The following is a 20,571-nucleotide window of genomic DNA, read 5'->3' as shown; positions in this document are numbered from 1 at the left end:
CATTTGCATTTTTCTCAAGATGTTACCCTGAAGTCAACAAGGAGCCTTACAGCTAAATAGGTACTCCACTCTGAGAGCAGCCTCTTCTCACTAATTACATGTAATCATGTCAGACGTGAAACTTTGGGGTGAAGAAAGTGTTTCTCAGTGAGTCATCATCCTCTTAACTTCAACACCAGAAGATCCCACTGGCTTTTTACCACTGAGCTGCTTTGATTACTGAGGATGTGTCAGTAACTGCAGATGTGCAAAAATAGCAAGCAAACATTGCAAATGTAACTCCAACACCAGTCATTTCCTCTGCTGAAGCTCATTACATTTTTCAGGTACATGGCCAAATACAACCAGAAGTGTTTTCTCTTTGTGAGGACGTCACGCCTTACCATAAATTATGGCGACTTACAATAAGGGCATTTGACCTACAATGCATGAAATTATAAGTTTATTTGTTTTGTTTTTTTTTCTTTAATGACATTTCACAGTATTAAAAAACATAAACATAAAAAAACTGAGGACATTAAGTAGAAAAATACACCGTTGCATCATACAAAAAGGGTTACTTTTTCTAAAAGGAAAGGTTAGTGGTTACACAGTTTGCTTTATTTTTTACAGAACTGTTCAGCAGTGTAAGTAACATCACAGACATCGTTTTCTCTGCATTAGCCTGGCTTAACACAATTAATACACAAATAATTCTGGCCAACAGGAAAAAAACACATTTAATAGAACTTAGCCTACCGAACAATTTAAAACCTTTAACTCTGTTTTAGGCTAATTTGGCTTGTTGAGGCCTGTTTTGTAACATTTGCTGTTCATCTGCCCTATTCGTGTCAAAGTAGTGACAAAAGTGAGTAAAATACTAAGGCACTGAAGTTGATGTGAACTTCATGGCACAAATTCACAGCAAAATGTTTTCTGAGTATTTACATACATGTTTGTTCGTGTCTACAGGCATGAGCATGTTAGACCTTGACGCAGGTTTCTCTGCAGCTCTTCTCAGTCTCGAACTGGTTGCTGTTTCCTAGACAGCCTCCAAACCAGAACTGAGCACAGGAATTAGCTGCGGAATCGTAGTACCACTTGACCACGTAGTCCCGGCAAGGACCGGGATCCAGGAGGTGGCCACAGCGCTCTGCCAACGACAACAAAAAATGTGTCAAGCTTCTGAGTTTATGCTAGCTACCGGCTTTGTGAGGCTGTGCTTAAGCTAAATACTAACTTTAGCAGGCTAACATGCTGATGTTGAGCATATATGCCATTTACTATATTCACCATCTAAGTTTAGCGCGTTAACACGCTAACATTAGCCAATTAGCACTAAACACAAAGCACAGTAACAGAAGTCTGTATGTCATGGTGGAGCTAGAGGAAGTCAGTGTCAACAAAGTCAGTGGGATTCATCCTCTGAGGACCATGAACGTCTGCACAGAAACTTGTGTCAATCATTTGAGCAGATGTTGAGTTATTTCAGTCTGAACCAAACCAACCAAGCGACATTGCTCTCCCAGGAGGTACGCTGCTAGCATGGCTAACACTAAATCTGTGAGAGGCTGATTGAATCACTACTGCAGAAACCATGTGAGTGGAAATTAAGATTTAATTGTTTCTCGGAGTAAAAATAGTTAATATGCTAAGCTAAGCTAACGAGCTCCTGCCCGTGACTTCCTATTTTGGATGAAAGCAAATGTATTTCCCAAAATATCAAACTATCTTAAATTTTGGCTGATCGGTGTTTGGTTGTTTGTTTGTTTGTTTGTTTGTTTGTTTGTTTTTGCCTGTTTTAAATGTTTACCTTCAGGTTTCAGATAAAATTTCTAACATTTCAACCAGTCATTTCTTCATCCTACAGTCTTTTCTGCAAACAGTTACCTGATCCATTGTTGTCTGAAGGCAACAGTACAGGAGTCGGTGGCAGCAGTGGTGGCGTCTTCTCCTCAGGTGGGGCCCTCAGGGTGGGACCCGCCGGCCCGATGGCTCCCGTCATCATCTTATGGTTGTTGGGGTCCTTTATGTCAAACTGTGGGAGGAACTCTGTTACAGGTCTGAAGGGCTCCCTGTCGAAGAGTGGAAATCTCTGAATTTCTGTGGAGGATCTGTCGTCCGTCCTGGGTCTCTGTGGAGTAATGACTTTTCTGTCCATGTGTGCCGCTGGAGGGCCGGGCTGTAACAGAGCAGAGAACGATTTCATCTCCTGTACCTTATTGATCCAGGTAATATTACATTGCATTACATTGTTATACAACCAGAACCAGCTTCATTCACTGCACACTATGAAAGCAAGTGAGAAAACTTGTTTTCTTACACATACTGGTCTCAAAGGTGGTGAATGACCTTCAGTGCTGAAATATATTGGCTGTTTTTTTTTTTTTTTGATTCGTGCTCTGGGAACAATGAATATATGAACCGTTTTTGCGTCAATCCTTCTAGTAGATGTTGAGATATTTCATCAGATTAATGAAGCAGTTGACCTGCTCATGGTGCCAGAGGAAATGTCAGGGGGTCACTGGGTCATTGGGATTGATCCTCTGGGGACCATGAATATCATTGTCACATTTCATGGCAATCTATCCAATACTTGTTGAGGTATTTCAGTCTGGACCACAGTGGTGGACCGACCAAGAGACCATCCAAAGATTTAAGCCAAAAGGTTTTGATTGATTTTACGATATCATCAGTGATACTTTAAACTGTTGTAACACAGCCTACGTTGACAACAGAAGGTCGAAAAGTGACTGATTTGTTCTCCTCACCACCATCTGAACTCTCCTGAAGTCTCCTGTGAAGGTCGGTGTGTCTGTATCGGTCCTGTAGGGAGGTTCTCGAACGTTACCGGAGACCTCTGGGATTCCTGGAGGCAGTCTGGAGTTCGGGATGGAGCTGAACAAATGTCTCTCTCCATCCTCACAGATACGACTTAGCAGTTTCCTCTCCAGAGCTGCAAGACCAGAAGAACAGAACAGCAAATACACAGTTATATACTGCTCAGTGTAGTTTAGTCTCTTTGTCTGAGCACCAGTGCATGTCTACAGAGCGCTCTGACTTCATTTTAATGAAGCGAGAACAGCCACAGATCTAATTTGAGCACATTGGGGTGTCGAACTCCAGAGCACCATGGTGGTAGATGTTTCAGAAGACATCTAAGATATGTGTTTTTATTGTCATTTAAGTCTGGAGTGTGCAGAGGATGAAGCAGTGCTGCATCTAATCCAGACTGTTGCACTTTGCTGCCACCAAGTGTCCGCAGAAGAAATTGTTTCCTGAACCTAAATCTAGTCTTTACCAAAAGTAGTCATTATACAGAAACGTATAACTTAAGTTGTTGCTTTAGTAACTACTTTTTATACTGCAGGCTAGTACATAATAATACATTAGAATTTATTCATTAATTATATTTTGGTTTAATAATCTCAATCCGCAAAGTAACTGTGCAGTAGCAGTAAAAAATACAATATTTGCTTCCAAAATGCAGTAGAGTTTCTAAAAATAAAGTAGCAGAAAATGGAATTACTCAAGTGAAATACAAGTACCTGAAAAATGCACTTAAGTACTGTACTTGAGTACACGTATTTTGTTAAAGCAGAAAAATGTTTGTTGTAATTTGGGTTAACTGACCCTTTAATATGTAGCCACAACATGTGATCACGGGAGCGCTCACCTGGAAGGGTTTTGAAGTCATCGATCAGGTACAAGTGGTCGCTGTCGGGGTCAGTGGCCATGAGATTGAGCTCCTTCTTGAACTCCTCATACAGAGGATCGCTCTCATTCACCACGCCGATCACAAACATCTCAATGTTACTTCCTCGAGCTTCTGACACGGCGCTCTCCAGACTGATCACATCTCTTTTGTCGGCCTGCCCGTCCGTGATGATGATGGCCACCTTCCTCACACCTGCCCGCGCCGCCTTGAACACCTGGTTGGCCTGTTGGATGGCACTGCCCGTGAACGTACCCTCGCCCAGGTAGGTCATTGAACGCACCGCAGACTTGATCTCGTCACGAGTGGCTTCTTGTCTGAGGCTGACCACCACCATGTTGATGTGGCTGTAAAGGACCACCCCCACCCGGGTGGTGTCCCGGCTAACCGACGCTCGGTCGATCAAACTGTTCACAAAGTCTTTGATCACATTGAAGTTGTCGGGGCCAACGCTCTCAGAGCTGTCGATCACAAACACGAGCTCCAAGGGTGTTTGGCGACATGTCACTCCACAACCTGACGAAACAGAATGGTGAGACGGGGCCAGATTATTGACATTAAGGACCAACAACAATTCAGAGGGTGAGTTTCAAGTTTCTCATCACTTACTACAGATGGATCTCACTATTTTGACGATTTCTTCCCTCTGTGAAAGATAGAAAGTGCATCACTTTTAGAACTAATGTGTGAATGAGTTTACATACGTACAACTATCCTGGTTTCAGATCATTTTCAGGATACAGGACATGTAAATCTGGTTATTCATCTCCATGCACACACGATCATAACAGCATCCAGTTTGACAGCATCTGATCATCTGCTCGCAGATGTGTCTTGAGTTCTCACTGTCTCAGTCACTGTACCAACAATGACTCTTTAGAAACTTGGATCAGGTGTTTGCACTCCCCAGTGTCCTGGTTTCTGTCAGAGTACTCCAGGCTTCTCAAAACCGGGATAAGATCTTAAATAGGGTTTGTCAAACCAGGATACAAAGTTTACATGTTTACATGTTATCATAGTCTAAAAATGAATCCATGACAATGAGGATGAACTTAAATCTAAGTCCAAATCAGTTCACCAGTCCGCAACGTTGAGCCCTTTTTATCAAATTCTTCCAATTTTAGGATGCAGGAGGTCTCTGGCCAAAGTATCTGTACACCCAAAACAAATGTGAACACCTTCAAACACCCTTAAACCTGAAAGTCTGATAGTCTGATCAAGTCAACCACTCCAATTACTTTCTTTCCCTAAAGGTGGGGATTACATATAAAAAGGGGTGACAACTGCTGCTCTCTTCATCTGATGTGGATGTGAACACCTTCAAATTAAAGCTGAAAGGCAGCATGTAAACCTCCTATGTGCTTAAGAACAGGGATTAAACAATAAAAAACACACCATTGTCCATTATTGTGAATAAGTGATACTTACTGTAAGTCCAGGCTCTCCCTTTTGTCCCACTCTGCCCTGTGATTTGAAAGAAATCCTCGTTTATTAGCTGCTCACACGTGAGATTTCCACTTTAATCACTCTAAAAACAAAATCCAGTACCAAAGGTCCGATGGCTCCTGCCTCTCCAGGTTCTCCTCTTTCTCCCTTTTTGCCTTTTTCACCTCTGAACCCTCTATCCCCCTGCGAGAGGAAAGAAACACTCATCAGTGATAAAAAAAGAGGGTACCGCATCAACAGCAGGAATCCTTTTAGATCACGTTCACAGAGAGAGAGAAGTTATTTTTCACTTTAGTTTGAAGCTATCATTACATATTTTGTTTTAGCTTCATGTCGTCATATATCATTCTGATTTACTGTCACTCAAATTTCGTCGTTACCTTGTCCCCCTGCAGACCTTGTCCAGGAGGGCCTCTGGGGCCAGGGATCCCCTGAAATCCAGGCTCCCCCTGGAAAGATGGAGCACAGACCATGTCAGTGCAAACTTATACAAGAAGATGAGCCACTAGAAAGTTTCTGTTTTAACAGAGATTTAATGTTATACTCTTTTTCATGTTAACCTTTTGTCCTTGGATGCCCTCCCCAGGTAGTCCTGATGGACCAGGTGGTCCTGTTCGTCCAACTGAACCCTGCAGGAAAAGAAAACTGTGCATTTCAGGACACTAACATGAATTTATAAGCATTCACAGGGAATATATTTACAGCTTTTAAAGACCATGTACAAGCCATTAGTTTGAACAGATTACCTTAGAACCAAGGAGGCCAATCCCTGGTGGTCCAGAAGGTCCAGCCGGTCCAGGCAAGCCTCTGTCTCCCTGAACAGGAAACAGCTTGTAAGTTATAAAACATTTATGCGTATCTGTCAGTAATCATAGTAACCTGATCTCAGAAAGAGGCACAGTAACTAAAATCAAAGAGGAGGTATCAGGCTTGTAAAACATCTCCAACAATCAGCATAGCAAGAAAAACCACCTGAAACACTGTGAATCAGGCTGTGCTGCGAGTTCAACCCAAATTATTTTCTCCTAACATTACCTCCTGAAACTTACGGTGAGAGCTGCTGCTGATAGAACAGTAATACACAAACATATCCCAGAAAAAACAAACAAAAACAGCCCCACTGCAAGTAAGAAGATCTTGTCTTGTGTTTTTCTCTGGATGAACTTTACTTTTGGTCCAGGTAAACCGATGCCATCTGGTCCAGTTTCTCCTGTCAGACCTGGAGGCCCTGGAAGTCCCTAAAACACAGTATGAAAAGTTAACGCACAGAGGGTGTGGTTACTGGGAAAGGTAAAGTGATAAATGAGGCTGTGATGTGGGTTGATACTCACTGGAGCGCCGGAGTAGCCTTCACCTTTCTGTCCAGGTGGCCCAGCAGGGCCTGGTGACCCTCTGTCCCCCTACAAACCAAAACAGGTCATTTTTATTGTGCGTTTCATGGGAGGATCAGTGAAGGGTAAAACTGAGATGAACCCACCTTGGGTCCAGGTAAGCCCGTCCCTGACTCCCCCACAGCTCCAGGTGCACCTCGTGGACCTGGTTCTCCCTGACAACAAACAGAAGCAGAGTAATGAACCAGCCTTGTAGCTGTTGACTGTTACAGCAGCTGAGGTTCGCACAACATGAGCTTACCTTGGCACCAGGTATACCCTTCCCTGATGGTCCACTTTTACCTGGTGGCCCAGAACTTCCTGGTTCCCCCTGGAAGAGAAAACACTGATCAGACAAAGACTAAACTAGGCAACAAGGAGACTCAGACACCTGCAGGTTCACTGTAAAAGGTTTCAAATTTAGAATCAAAACGATTAATCAATCTGTATTTTTGATATTTTTTCGTGTAAAAGCAGTTTATGGTTACAGCCCTGATATTGTTAAATTGAGTTAAGTAAATAAATTCTCTTCATCCTCTTGCTGGTTTGCACGTCCACCAGCTTTGGTGGCGTCACCCGAAGACGATGGAAGATAAGCTGGTGCTTAAAGGCGAACAATATGTTACTACATGTCACTGCTAAAGATCTGGAGATAATCATTTGAAGTTGTTTTTCATATAAAATGCTCCTGTTGCGGACATACATACCTTTGTCCCCATTGGCCCCACAGGACCGACTGGACCTGGCTGGCCTCTTGTTCCCCTGTCCCCTTTGTCCCCCTGCAAAAATAACACAACACTGCTGCTCATATTCTCCCAAACAATCCTCTCAGGTTTAGCTTTAGATGACCGTGTGAAGATGATCTAGAAAGTCACATATTAAAGTATGTTCATACATAATCTTTGAACTGTGTAAAATGTCCGTTACCCTCTCTCCAGGTGCACCTTTGCCAGGAGCCCCGTCAGGTCCCCTCGGCCCTGGTAACCCAATGTCACCCTGCCATCATTTGAAAACAGCAGACAGGTAAGAAATATTAGAGGTTGAAACAGGTTGAAAAGGAGAAAACAGGTTTGGGTTATGATGCTACCTTTTGTCCCGGTGCTCCGTCCTCTCCTGCCTGACCTGGTATCCCTGGTAACCCCTCAGACCCCGGGTCACCCTGAGAAAGGAAAATAACATGCCGGGGTGCAGATTGATGGGGAATGGAGGGATCATGTGACTGTTCAGACAGTAGCTCTGACCTTTAACCTTCTTACAGCTTCTCGTAAAGTCAATGATTTTATTATTCAATCTGACTGAAAAAAAAACCTAAATGTTTACGCGAAGCTGCTGGCTCCAGCTTTATTTTTAGCGTATAGAGTGGTGTCAATCATCTCATCTCACTTTTCGCAAAGAAAGCAAATAAGCAAATTTATCAAAGTGTCAAACTATTTCTTTAATTTGAACTGTACTGTGCTGAAATGTACTGTGAGCAGTAGAATAGTGTTTAAAGGGGAACAGCAGACTTACTTTGGGTCCTGGTTCGCCCACACCTCTCTCACCTGGCAGTCCAGCTTCACCTGGGAGTCCCTGATTCCCCTAAAGACAACAATCATACACACGTATTCAGTGTAGTCTGTCATTTGGAAATGAAATGAGAGATTATTTTGCCCAGAAACAAAGATAAAGGTTGAGACTTTAATGTCATTAAAAGCCCAAAACCATCACCCTGTCAGTCTCTACCCTGTCTGTATCGCTCATCTCCGAGATTCAAGACGTCCATGTTCAGGTGACAAATATGAAGCTTCATTTTGACAGAAGGCTCAGTAATTTTTGCTTTGACTTGTAATTATGTTCTGTTCTTTTTTTTCTTTTCTTTTTGAGAGAAACTTGGGACCCTAAAAATGCTGTGAGAGAATCTATGAAATAAACTTTAAACGAAGCAGAACTGAAAGTGACATAAATGTGTCTCAGATTATAAACATCCACCAACATCAGCTCTGATTCAAACAGGCATTTGATCGACTCACCAGCTCTGTTTCACAAACATGCAAAACAATTTAGATGCAATCAGAGAATCGGCTGACTGTCAATCACAAGCATCCTGTCTTACCTTTGGTCCTGTTATTCCAATACCTGGAAGTCCTCTGGGGCCTGCAGGTCCGACTGGGCCCAGATCGCCCTGTGAGACAGAAGATTAAGTTGAAATCAACAAACGAGAGCAGTTGCGAGATGCTGGTATCTCCAACCTGATCTGGTTAGTTAGAAAGTCTCCTCCCTTCAGTTTGAGCTGAGGAAGTTTTTTACCTTTTCTCCTTGAAGTCCTAAACCAGGAGCACCAACTGGACCTGAAATCCCAGGCGGGCCTTGACTGCCCTGAGAAAAGATTTCAAGATTCAGGTCTGTATCAGAGCATATGAGATGTGGGATTTAGTATGTGGCTGTATAAGAAGACATTTCTTCAAGTCTGTTTACCTTGTCACCTTTGACCCCAACACCAGGAAGTCCACGATTGCCCCTGGGACCCTCGTATCCTCGATCACCCTAAAACGAAGGTGGGAAGTGAAACAGACATCACTGTTTGCTTGTAATTTGCAATGAACGTTATCAAAAGCCCAAAGTTTTTCTCCACTACAAGCAAAGATGCAACAGGGACAGGAGAGTAACTCAGTGGCAGTTTTCAGGGTTCAGTGTTGTGCTCAGAGGCACTGTGGCAACTTTTCCCTTTGGAAAATTAAACGGCATGGCCAGTGATTTATAGCATATATTTCCAAAATTATTTTTTCTTTTCACTCCAAACATTTGGCAGGAAAGCAGAGCAGAGAGGAGAAATTACTGTTCAGATGTCTTGATGACACAGCAATCAAACATTACAGATGTTATTTTGGTGTTGGCTCAAAGGGAACAGCTCCGTTATCTCCAGTATCCAGACTGCTGCTTTCTATTTCCACCATTCTACTCCATGTGAATATTGACTTAATATTTATTTTAACAGCAGTCAGTACATAACATGGACCAATGCCATATACCACAGCATTTATAGACTCAGCTACTGGCAGCTCCTGTCTCTAGAGGGGCTTTCATACAAATACATGCAGAACAATACGAAACACAAACAATAATAAAATAATACCAGAAAAAAACATAATAGAAAATGCAACTGAAAGGACAAATATACAGTATTGTTTAATTACAAAAATAAGTACTGACTTTACTCTTTTCCAGCTGTTTAAGAATAACAGAGATTTCAAATCTTAACATGAACATCTGTCAGATCAGATAAACTTTATTTACTGTCACACATTATTGAGAAGCACTCCTTCAGCCAACAGACGGTTAAAAGCTTGACTCACCTTCGGCCCTGGAAACCCCTCTCCAGGTGGTCCGGGGTTTCCTTGTGCACCAGGTGGTCCTGGAGGACCCTGGAACAAACACACAACTTTTAATTAAAATGTACATGAAGGCTTCAGTAAAAACATAGAAAACTAAGGAGGCAGCCAAAAGACAGTGTGTTTCTAAATGGGACAGAATGAAAGTGAGTGACTTTGCATGTTAGAGCTCCAGGTGGCAGCAGGGGCCTGAAAACTGTTGAGAGCTTCAGTTCTCAGGACTCCTGGAACTGAATGTGAATGAAGTGCACAGAACAGGCTCATGTTTGACAACTTGGCCAGTTTGTAGCGCACAATAACCAGAGGGACAGCAGATGGAGGTGAAGAAAAAAATGATTTGACATGTGAGATTTAGCTTTTTCTGAAAGCACACACAGAAAGTTTCCGTGCAGGTTTTTAATTTTTTAGCTCCTGACAACCTGACAACGATCTCGATTTCAGCAAACAGATAAAAAGAGTGTATTTGTGCATCAAATAAAAGCTGCCAGCAGTGGATTATAACAAAGTACACTAACTCAAATACTGTACTTCACATGAGTATTTCCATTTTAAACTACTTTATATGCTTCTCAGCTGCCTTTCAGAGGTAAATATTGTAGTTTTCTTGTTATTTTGCAGATTATGATGATACACAGAGTATATGTGATCAACTTGTGAAGTATGATACATTTTTATAGTTTAAACTATACCAACAGTGTATAATGTAGTAAAAGTCCATCTCAACCAGCTGCTACTTTAAAATACTGGAAACACTTCATACTACAGCCCATGATGTACAGTGTAACTGTGTGTGTGAGTTAGTAAGTACACAGACTGAAAACAAGAAGAATAAGAGATTAACAACGGGCCACTTTAGAGGAAAAGAGAAATGAAGCTATTATTTATTTTTGTAAATGGTACCTTTGCAGTACAGCCTTACTGCACGCCCACATGTTCCAACTGTGTATAATTACTTTACATCTTCTGCAGAATATCAGTGTGGTCAACAGCTTTTCCCCCAAACTTTGGTTTTTCAGTGTTGGACCCCGTAAGCAACAAGTATTTACAAAAATACCTGAAGTATAATTTATCTATCTTTTCCTCCAAAAACAGGACTATGGGGAACAACAAAATTCTTTTTTTTCCCCATAGTCCTGTTTTTTAAAGTATGTAGTAAACTCACTGTGTACTGGGCAATTATTGAATAAACTTACACTGCAGCCTGTATTATTAAGTATATAACAAAATACTGCTAATCTGGCAATACATCAGTATTTACATTGTAATTATATAAAAACTCTCAGAGTAGCTTACTCTGCCTGATGAGTACTTTTGCTTTTGATACTTAAAGTACATTTTGCTGGTAATACTTTTGGCCTTAAACTTAAGTTACACTTTGAATTCAAGACTTTGAGACTTGTAACAGAGTATTTCTGCAGTGCACTGTTGCTACTATTACTTAAGTAAAATATATGACTACTTCTACTCATTTATTGTTGTAACAGGACACTTTAATCGATGTCACCTGCCCGCTGAAAGAAGTGTGCATTTATACTTTCATGACAATATCATGCATAGACTGGACTTTAAAGTATTCAACACCAATATAAGAGCATGTTTCATACTCACTGGTAGTCCTGGTTCTCCGATCCCAACAGGACCTGTGGGACCTGGTCTACCCTGAATGCCTTTGTCACCCTGTAAGCATCACAGCAGCTGTCAACAAGTAAATTCATGAAAGTGTGATGACACCTGTTATATCTCTGTTTATATCTTGTTTTCTCACTATCAGAGAAAATAACTTAATCAAGGAGGTAATTTTACGCTGTGGCTTCAAATAAACCTACGAGAGGGACGATAGACAATAAACAACTAAAGATCGCATTTATGACTCTACATGGCTAAAGGCTACAGAATACAATTATGCACACATTTAATCTGGGGAGGATTATGTGACAGGACAGGACGTTTTTATGGTGAGAAATGTACCTCACCTTAGCTCCTGGGAAGCCGATACCAATGTCCCCTGGTGGTCCGGACGTGCCGCTGGGCCCCCTGTCTCCCTGTGGTGAGTACACAAATTCAGAGGTTTGCATGTCGTGTGTCTCAATACTGGGAACAGGTTAACAAAATGTGAAATGAAATGACAGATAGTGACTAAATGTATGTGGTTGTCTTCCCTTTTTATCTGTAAGACGTAGAGGATGTCATCTTATTTTAAATGATCTATTTTAAATGAGTAAGAATCAGTCATGTATGGCCTCATAACTGAACTTCCACTAAAATGAGGGACAATTTAAATCTAATTCAAATGCATAAATTCACCTCCACACATTTGCTGATGACTCTACCCTTAAGTTGTCTTCAAATACACTCCACCAAGACCAAGAACACTCACAAAATGAGCGAATTAACACTGACACATAACTGCTAACAGCCTGTTTGGAAAGTCAGTGCAGTTTGCATCATTATTTGCAGCCTGAGAGGTTTAACATGAAACATTGTGTGCAGCAGGAACTTCGACCTTCTGTCTTGTTTGTGGGATTTTAACTGCAGTCTATTTTTTATTGAGTATTAAATAAACTCTACTCCCCCGTCTCTTTAAACACAAACATGTCATGTTCTTCATCAGTGAAGCCCAGTGACCTACAGTCTTAATTCAACTCTTCATGGTATTTAGGAAATAAAGACCAGCCCTCTGCTATTAATGACTGAACTTTCCCTGAATGTGCCATAAATCACGATACATTTCATCTGTATAAAGACGTCATTGTGACAGAGCTGTGGGACAGCTCTATGGGGATGGAGGAATCAGCATCTTATTTGGCTTCGGCCCACATTTTAAAGGTCGTTCTTAAGTTGCTTTTCGCCAAAACTGCTATCTGACAACACAAATGTGTGGGAATGTGTCTGTGGAGTGTGAATGAATGTGAATCTATTGCCCTGTTCTGAGGACGAATGACCCTACATTTCTAAATGATCTTAAAAAACTAATTTAAAAGACACTGACAGAACGATCTGTACCTTTGGACTGTTGATGGGTGGAGCTCTTTGAACTTCAGATATAGTTCAGGATTTTGCTCTGATTATTTCTTCGTAAACAAAAGCCGTGACTTGTTGGCATTGCCAGGAAACCAGTGGAGATGCTGCACAGACACAATATCTCTCTGCTCCTTTAATATCCGTCTGATGTGAAGGACTTTTATATTTTTATGACAAAAGAACATAAAAAAAACTCTCAAAAAGCAGGTGGACAAATCAGATTCTAGCACAAAACGGGCTGTGAGGACTACAAATGCAAAATGTCTGATAGGTTTGCTGTAAAATTTGTGACATGTTGAGAAACGTAAGAATTTACGGCAAAAACTCAAGAATAACTGAGCATTAATTATGACTTGATTCTTGAAATATTACAACTTTATCTTCAAATTCAGATTATGTCCCCATGTATGGATAGATCAGTCTCTCTGCTGCTCATTTAAAGAGGCCAAAGCTACGTAAGCTTGCTAGCTAGATGCTGTGTAGAATATAAGTGAGTAATGCGTCTCAGATCGATGTAAATAAAATATTTCGTCTTATTCTTTTGTGCTGTAGTTGTGTAGTTTTTCTGAGGCTGCATGTTCTTTCTGCAACCACCGAGGGGCGTCAGAGATGGAAATGTTGAAATCTCAGCACATGTTGTGACGTTATGCATGTGATATGATCTGCAGCTAGAACTTAAATCAAGCTAATCAAACAGTTGCTGCTGGAAACTTTCAGAGCAGAAATGACAGAAGAGTTGAAAATGTCAACACATCTTGAGGTCTTACTTTTGGTCCTGGTGGGCCCTCAGCACCCATGTCTCCTGGTAGTCCTATGGCACCCTGCAAAACAAATTTAAACTCTTACACATTCCATCAGTGCAGCATAAAACATATTTTACAATATCTGTTGTTTTTGCTTAAACATTTTTTTTATTTGGGGGTAAAAATTTCAAATGCAGCTGCACAAAACGATCATGTATGAACGAAGGCCACATGTTGTATGACCAAACTATAGGTCAAAACCGACTGAATGAAAAATACAACAGGATTAAAATCGACATTCTCGGCTTTCATGTCCTTCGATTCTCAGGCCGAGCTCACAAAATAACAAGGTTATACTGACACTGTGCCAGTAGCACAGAGGAGGAAGAGTGGTGCTGGGCGGCCAGGTCCCTGCACTAATCCCACCACACAAAGTCTGTTCCTGCAAAAGAATAATATCCTGCAAGCCTGGATTCACTGCTTTGGATAGCCACATTAGTATCAGGATTACCCATAATCCAATATTCACATTCCATTAGTGCAGAGATGAATAACAGACAAATTCCACTTCCATTTTTCATATTGGACAGTGAACGGACTGTCTGATGTCGATCTAACATGATGTCTGTGTATCAATATGAACAGCAGGATGAGGGACTAAATTTAATCATAGCAATTAAAAATCATGACATTACTTCTGAAATTACTTCTGGAATGACAAAATGATAAAGTGTTTAAATTAATCAAATTGTAAGTCGATAAAAACTATGAGAAAGTTTATCAAAGTTTAACCAGGCATGTTTTTGACTCTGTGAGGCTGTGCTTAGACACAAAGGTGCTTCAAGCTAAATGCTAACCTCAGTGTGCTAATATGCTCACTCTGACAATGCTAGCGTTCTGGTGTTTAGCAAGTACAATGTTAATCTACAGCATGCTAACAGTTGCTAATTAGCACCAAACACGGATCACAGCTCAGGCTGATGAGCGGCGTTACTTATGCAGGTATTTTCTCATAAATCAAAGTATTTGACAAATTAAAAATTTGACCTGATGGTGGCACCACATGGTTGGTTCTGCCACAAGCATGTAACTTGGAGCCCGGCGAGATGGATTCTCAGCTCATGCAGTCTCGTGTGATCTCATGTGATCTCGCGATTTTGCTAAGATAACCAACATGCTGTTAGCATGGCTAAAAACAGGCACTCACTATTTTAATTCTAACATCCGTCCATACCTGTTCTCCTTTCAGCCCTCGCTGGCCTGGAGGCCCCTCAGGTCCCTGCAAAATGACGTTCAATTCATTATGAGGACAAAATCTATTGTATTGATTAAGATAATGTTGTTAATAATGTTCTTACAGTGTCACCCTTTTCACCAGGAGTGCCACAGTCTCCTCTCTCGCCCTGAAAAGCAAACATGAGATTATACCCTCTGAGGACTTGGATAGACCAACTTATAAGCATATTGCTAAAGCTAATGCTACCCACCTTATTGCCCTTATAACCTGGCCGGCCCTGTAAAAGGTGAAACAGTTCAGTCAAGCCTGCATTTCATCAGATCAGATGCATGTTGTAGTTAACGAGAACTGATTTTTACCTCTGGACCATCATTTCCAGGTCGACCGTTCACACCAGGCTCCCCCTGATATAAAGAGACAAACTTAAAACAAGCTGCAGAAAATCAGACACTGAATAGTTCAATAGCTTCATGTGTTTAGACTCACCCTCGCTCCTTTTGAACCAGGTGGTCCTCTGAAGCCCGGGTCCCCTTTTCTACCCTGGAATTAGGAATAGTTAAGTCTTGCCTAGATGCTAAAAGACAAGATGTTGCTATGTGCATTTGTGATGAAGGAATGCAAACTAGCCCAGACAGATTTTTGAATGAGACATTTTGCAGACAGTATTTGATTTATTTCTTAATACTCACTGGACTTCCTTGAGGACCTCTCTCTCCTCTTTCACACAAACACACTTGAGCCTGTGGACACTGACAGGGAGACAAATACAAGGTCAATGCTACCATTTACAATAGCTAATTATAAGAGCAAAATGCTGGATTACATTGTAAGACTCACCCCTTCAAAGGCGACTGCACCCTGGATGCAAAACACAAAGACAAAACACAACAACAGCAGGTCAGTCACAGGTTTATGACCACAGGAAGGATCTGTTTATTAGTTTCAGTGAAACATTCATGTTAGGATTTGTCTTCCCTCAACGCTATTTTGATATATAGTGTCCTTCTTGCAAGCTATAAATTCCCACATTTCTGGAAGCAGAACAAGCCACGCCACTCTCTCAGACAGACCCTGACCCCGACATTTCTGTGTGTGTGGAAAATGCAAAGCAGGCGGGAAAGCCCCCTCATGCGGACACAACTCTGTCACTGAGATGTGAACCCGCCGTGAGGGCAGAAAGGGGGGGGGGGGGGGGGGTACAATCCTTAAAATGACGCTATGTTTCAATAGCTCCAACTATTTAGTTGTTATGAAATGCTAAAAATGATTTGTAGCAACCAAAAAATCCTTTTTCCTGCTTCATTTGAAGGGTCAGAAGAGGTGAAAGTACCCAGGTCAAACAGTAGTATGTTAGAAATCTAACGTAAGCATAGAAAAGTCACTTTTGGAGCTTAATTTAAAGTATATTTGGCATGTACTTCTAAGAAGTGTGCTTCTAAATAGGAGTCATGAAGTTCTACTTAAATTTATTAAAAATGAATATACCAATCCTGCAATACTTAAAGTAGTATTTCAAAGTATTTATAAAAAGTGTGCTTTATTGTAATTGTGCTTAAGTGTACTAAAAGAAAAGTGTACTAAATTACAAATAGTTTCAATAATAATTATGTATACTTATGAAAAGTAAACTTCTTTTCTCTTTATTTAAGTATATTTCCAACACATTGTTGATATAATACAATTGTACTGCATGTGTGTTTTGAACACCCATGAATCCAGATTTTCACAATTTACACTTCAAGTATACTCAAGTATTACTCAAGTTGTACTCAAGTGGGCCTTGAGTACAACTTGAGTAGACTTCAAGGTGGCAAAAACAGCATAAATTGTACTTAGTACATTCGTCAAAACGTATAATTTAAGTGTGATATATTTCCACCTGTGATGTAAACAGCTTTGTAGGAATATTGTCTTTTTTGGAATCAAAAACCAGAAAACTGTGCATATGAACGTTCTACCCCTGTGTTCTTTTTTGCTGCCGCCACTAGGAGTCACCTAAACACAGGACCTTTAACAGTTACATCCACTATTTACAGGCATACTACATTCGATTTGTTTACCGACGGCACAAAATGCACTAACTGATGTGTTTGTAGAAGTTTGTGACTATTTTTGCTTTAAAAGTCACTTTGAAGATGAAAAACAGACCCTGTGCTTGTCGTTTTTCATATCAACACAGGAGCCATCTTAACTGAGGTCATCTCACCTGAAGCCAGCACTCACCATCTCTTTGAGCAGCTTCTCCTCCAGCTGAGGATTAAGAAGACTCTGGACAAACTGCTGAGCAGGCGTGCTGGCGATGGCGCGGAGCTTGGCGTTATTCTGACTCTGCTGGGCGATGTCTGATAAACCAACAGCGAAGAACTTTATGCCGTGACCTTTGGCCTCGGCTGCAGCTGCAATCACGTCAGGGTTACGGGGATGGTCGACGCCGTCAGTCATCAGCACCGCGACCCTGACGCTATCCTCCGGCGTCTCCTGCACCAAGAGCTGCGAGGCGTTGGTGATGGCGTAGGTGGTGTAGGTGCCATGGCCGATGTAGTTCATGGTGCTGACTCGACTGTGAAATGAATCCAGGTCTTTCCAGTCTGAGAATCGGTGCTCTATGGACACAGAGCTGCTGTACTGAAGGGCAGCCATTCGCACCTTCATCGTCCAGCCGGCCACCTGCAGCATAGCGAGGCGGGTGCTGAAGCTCAACACGAAGGCCTTCTGCTTCTCAAACAGGAATATTTTTGCACTTTCCGAACTGTCCAGGATGAAAGCCACCTCCAGCGAACATGTCAGACCTGTAGGAGAAGGAAAACATTTTGAGAATCACAATACAAGAGGACAAGACATTGTGGAGAAGGTCGCAGCTGGAGAGTCCTTTTTGAACCACGCTCTACTTAACTATTAGTACGACTACATGTCCATACACTGGTATGCATCCTACTGTATGTGTAGAATTTTTGCATAATGCAGCAGTGGTTAAATAATTACTCAATTGATTTGAATGTTTTTGTTCATTGAATATTGAATATCTTACAGTTATGGATTGATGGTCAGCTGAAGCAAGTACTATCAAGAAGTCACCTTGTACTATGCTAATAATATACTACTAATATAACCTGAAAATAATCCTTAATTGCAGCCCTTGCATGCATTGCTGTCTGTCACCGTCTCTTTTTTTGATTCTACCTCTAGAATCCAACTCATAAACAACTTTAATGAATAATAATAAGAAAATTACAAAGATGCAGTCTTTCACCACAGAGTTTCGATTGTACTGTGATTCAAAAGTATTTAAATTACCATTCAAACCATTACAGGATGCTCAGAAACACAGACCAGAACATTTCTTTAGGGCTGAGTTGCCCTCAATGCAGGGAGGCCGACCTGATCTGTCCACTGGTAGAGTTGACGTTACCTTTTAAGTGTCACTCTTTGCGTGCAGCCGATCATCTGGTCGTTAGGAACATGTCTACATGGAGGTAATGGATGGTAAGAATTTGAAAACACTGCTATAAATAGGATTATGTCACATGTCATGTCAGTGGCCCACACTGAGGCCAGCCAGTTGCCATACAAAGTGCAGGCCTGAGCATCAGGAGCAATCAGGGGTTCGGTGCCTTGCCCATGGACACTTCGACATGGGGACAGGAGGAGCTTGAGAACCACAAACCCACACCACGACGATGAGTTTGTGGGTCCAGTCACTCGCATAAAAGGCTTAAAAGGACTTCAGTTTCAGACTTTGGGAACATAAGGACCTATCAAACATGGGTCTGGTTTCAGTATGTGTGACTCACATGTACCACCCAGACAAGCTCTTCTACAAATGAATTGATCCTTATCCTCATCCCACATATCTTGAGCTGTGCATGTTGCTTGCTGAATGCCTGATCCTCCTACCTGCAATCTGTTACACCCACAGCATCCAGCGACTGACCAACATGTGGATACCTCATATAAAGAATTACCATTCCCTCCGTCGTCATGCAGCCTGTAGTTGTTCCTGCGTCCTGCCTTTCTTCTCTGGCCTGTGGCCTCGTGCACGAGAGCCAGCAGCAGAAGGCAGAGCGCCACTCCTCTCCTCAGGTTTCCCCTCAGCAACATTTCCATCCCAGTGGAGAAAGCACTTGCATAGACAAAGTAATGAAGTGGATTAAGTTCAGGATATGCAAAGCACAAACTACTCAATCAGTATCCAGAGAGTAACCTGCTTGATATGTTGCTATCATGCATCCTGCAGACCACACCCAAACAGGGAGCTGTGCAGTGACTGACAGTAAGAATATACTATATCCTAATAGTTCAAGTTATAATGTTCCAGACACTGATAATGTGCTTTATAAAATGCCTGCAATAAGAGAGTGCCAAAATATGTAAATATATGTCAAGACATGTGCAAATATTAACTAGTCAAATTTCAAATACTGCAGCCTTGAAATAATCTTTAATGTAACTGAGTTCATGTGCAGTAAATAAGCATCTTTACATGAAGAAAACGTGCCTTATTCGACGAACATGAACCTAATGGCTTGTCCAGGCTGCAGCACAAACATTTAAGTTGACATGACACGAGCAAATAAATGAAGAGTACATACAGTAAAAGAAGTTATTAAATCTTTTACCTAGAATCTCATTTAGCTGAAGTCAGTGCTCGTAGTCCAGTCAGCTGTGGCTCTTTGGGTGGCATTTCGCCGCGGAATCTGGTCCTATAAACCGGGCTGAGATAAACTGAGGACCATCGGATGAGCTGATGAGCTGTGTGTGTAGTCGGGGGCTCTGGGGCCGCTCCAACATTTCAGCGCTGGTCCAGTTCAGAGCTTCATGACTGACCGAGAAGATTTTGTTTTCCTGACTCTCCTGCTCGCTGACACAATAAGTTCCTGCAGGAATATCATCAGTTAAATCTGAGCCCCGTGGACAAGAAAAGTGATATATACATAACTGATAATCAAAAGAAAGTGTCCAACAATAAAACAGGGGCAGTCCTTTGCGTGTTATTTTCAGTTTGGAGGGTCAATAGTTTTCATTTGGCCTCTCTGCTTTGTGTTTTGGGCCGTTGCGCATGGAGACTGTTTGGATACTGTGCGTAAAAGTCCCAAATGAGATTGTTTTACATTTCCACTGTCGCCCACTAATGTGAAAACCAGAGGAGTTGTAGTATGATTCCCATTCACAGCACAGCTGTTATTTAAAGTAGTAGTAGCCTGCTTGTAAGAATGCAGTCAATCAGACGATCTCTGTACACTAATTAAGATAAGGGGAAATTAAGACGTTAGAGCCAGCAAAGTATTTAAAAAGCAAAAACAGTGACATAGAGGCGTCAAGATAAGGAGGATATGGGATAAAAAATAAAAAATTATCTACATGAACATTATGTACAGATTATAAAACACTAATTGCCACTAAAATACTACAGCTCATAGAAATGCTATCGCCAATGTTCTTATGAAAAAACTACCAATGCCGTATGTTGAATTGCGCTTGAGAAATAATGAATTGCACGAGTCTATGTATATGTACAATATGTACAGTTCATAATACTGTTGCTAATATGGATAAGAAATCCAGTGTTAGTACTATCTCAACTCACAGTTGAGAACAAAATATATGCAACAAAGTAAAAATTGCACCAGATGTAGTGGATAATGTGAGCTTATGTTAGCATTGATAACAGTGGTTATAAGAAATGAAAAGAAAA

At 41.4% G+C, this 20,571-nt stretch overlaps 1 protein-coding gene across 1 annotated transcript; it reads right to left on the bottom strand.

The window, feature by feature from the left end:
- Positions 1 to 485: 485 nt before the first annotated feature.
- Positions 486 to 18,983, bottom strand: col28a1b (collagen, type XXVIII, alpha 1b). The gene is made up of 34 exons (XM_076737477.1): positions 18,842 to 18,983; positions 17,103 to 17,668; positions 15,717 to 15,737; positions 15,569 to 15,628; positions 15,366 to 15,419; positions 15,239 to 15,283; positions 15,130 to 15,156; positions 15,001 to 15,045; positions 14,877 to 14,921; positions 13,667 to 13,720; positions 11,852 to 11,920; positions 11,487 to 11,555; positions 9,843 to 9,911; positions 8,965 to 9,033; positions 8,797 to 8,865; positions 8,603 to 8,671; positions 8,020 to 8,088; positions 7,598 to 7,669; positions 7,438 to 7,506; positions 7,218 to 7,289; positions 6,773 to 6,841; positions 6,618 to 6,686; positions 6,472 to 6,540; positions 6,310 to 6,378; positions 5,887 to 5,955; positions 5,701 to 5,769; positions 5,521 to 5,589; positions 5,243 to 5,323; positions 5,123 to 5,158; positions 4,304 to 4,340; positions 3,656 to 4,210; positions 2,751 to 2,935; positions 1,870 to 2,161; positions 486 to 1,132 (listed from the first exon to the last, which is right to left on the bottom strand). Exons 1-34 carry the CDS (start codon positions 18,981 to 18,983, stop codon positions 963 to 965), a joined length of 3,594 nt encoding a protein of 1,197 aa, XP_076593592.1. The 3' UTR covers positions 486 to 962.
- Positions 18,984 to 20,571: the final 1,588 nt, after the last annotated feature.

Source organism: Chaetodon auriga, chromosome 8 (assembly GCF_051107435.1).
Source record: "Chaetodon auriga isolate fChaAug3 chromosome 8, fChaAug3.hap1, whole genome shotgun sequence".
NCBI lineage: Eukaryota > Metazoa > Chordata > Actinopteri > Chaetodontiformes > Chaetodontidae > Chaetodon > Chaetodon auriga.
This window is presented reverse-complemented; position numbering and strand designations above follow the sequence as displayed.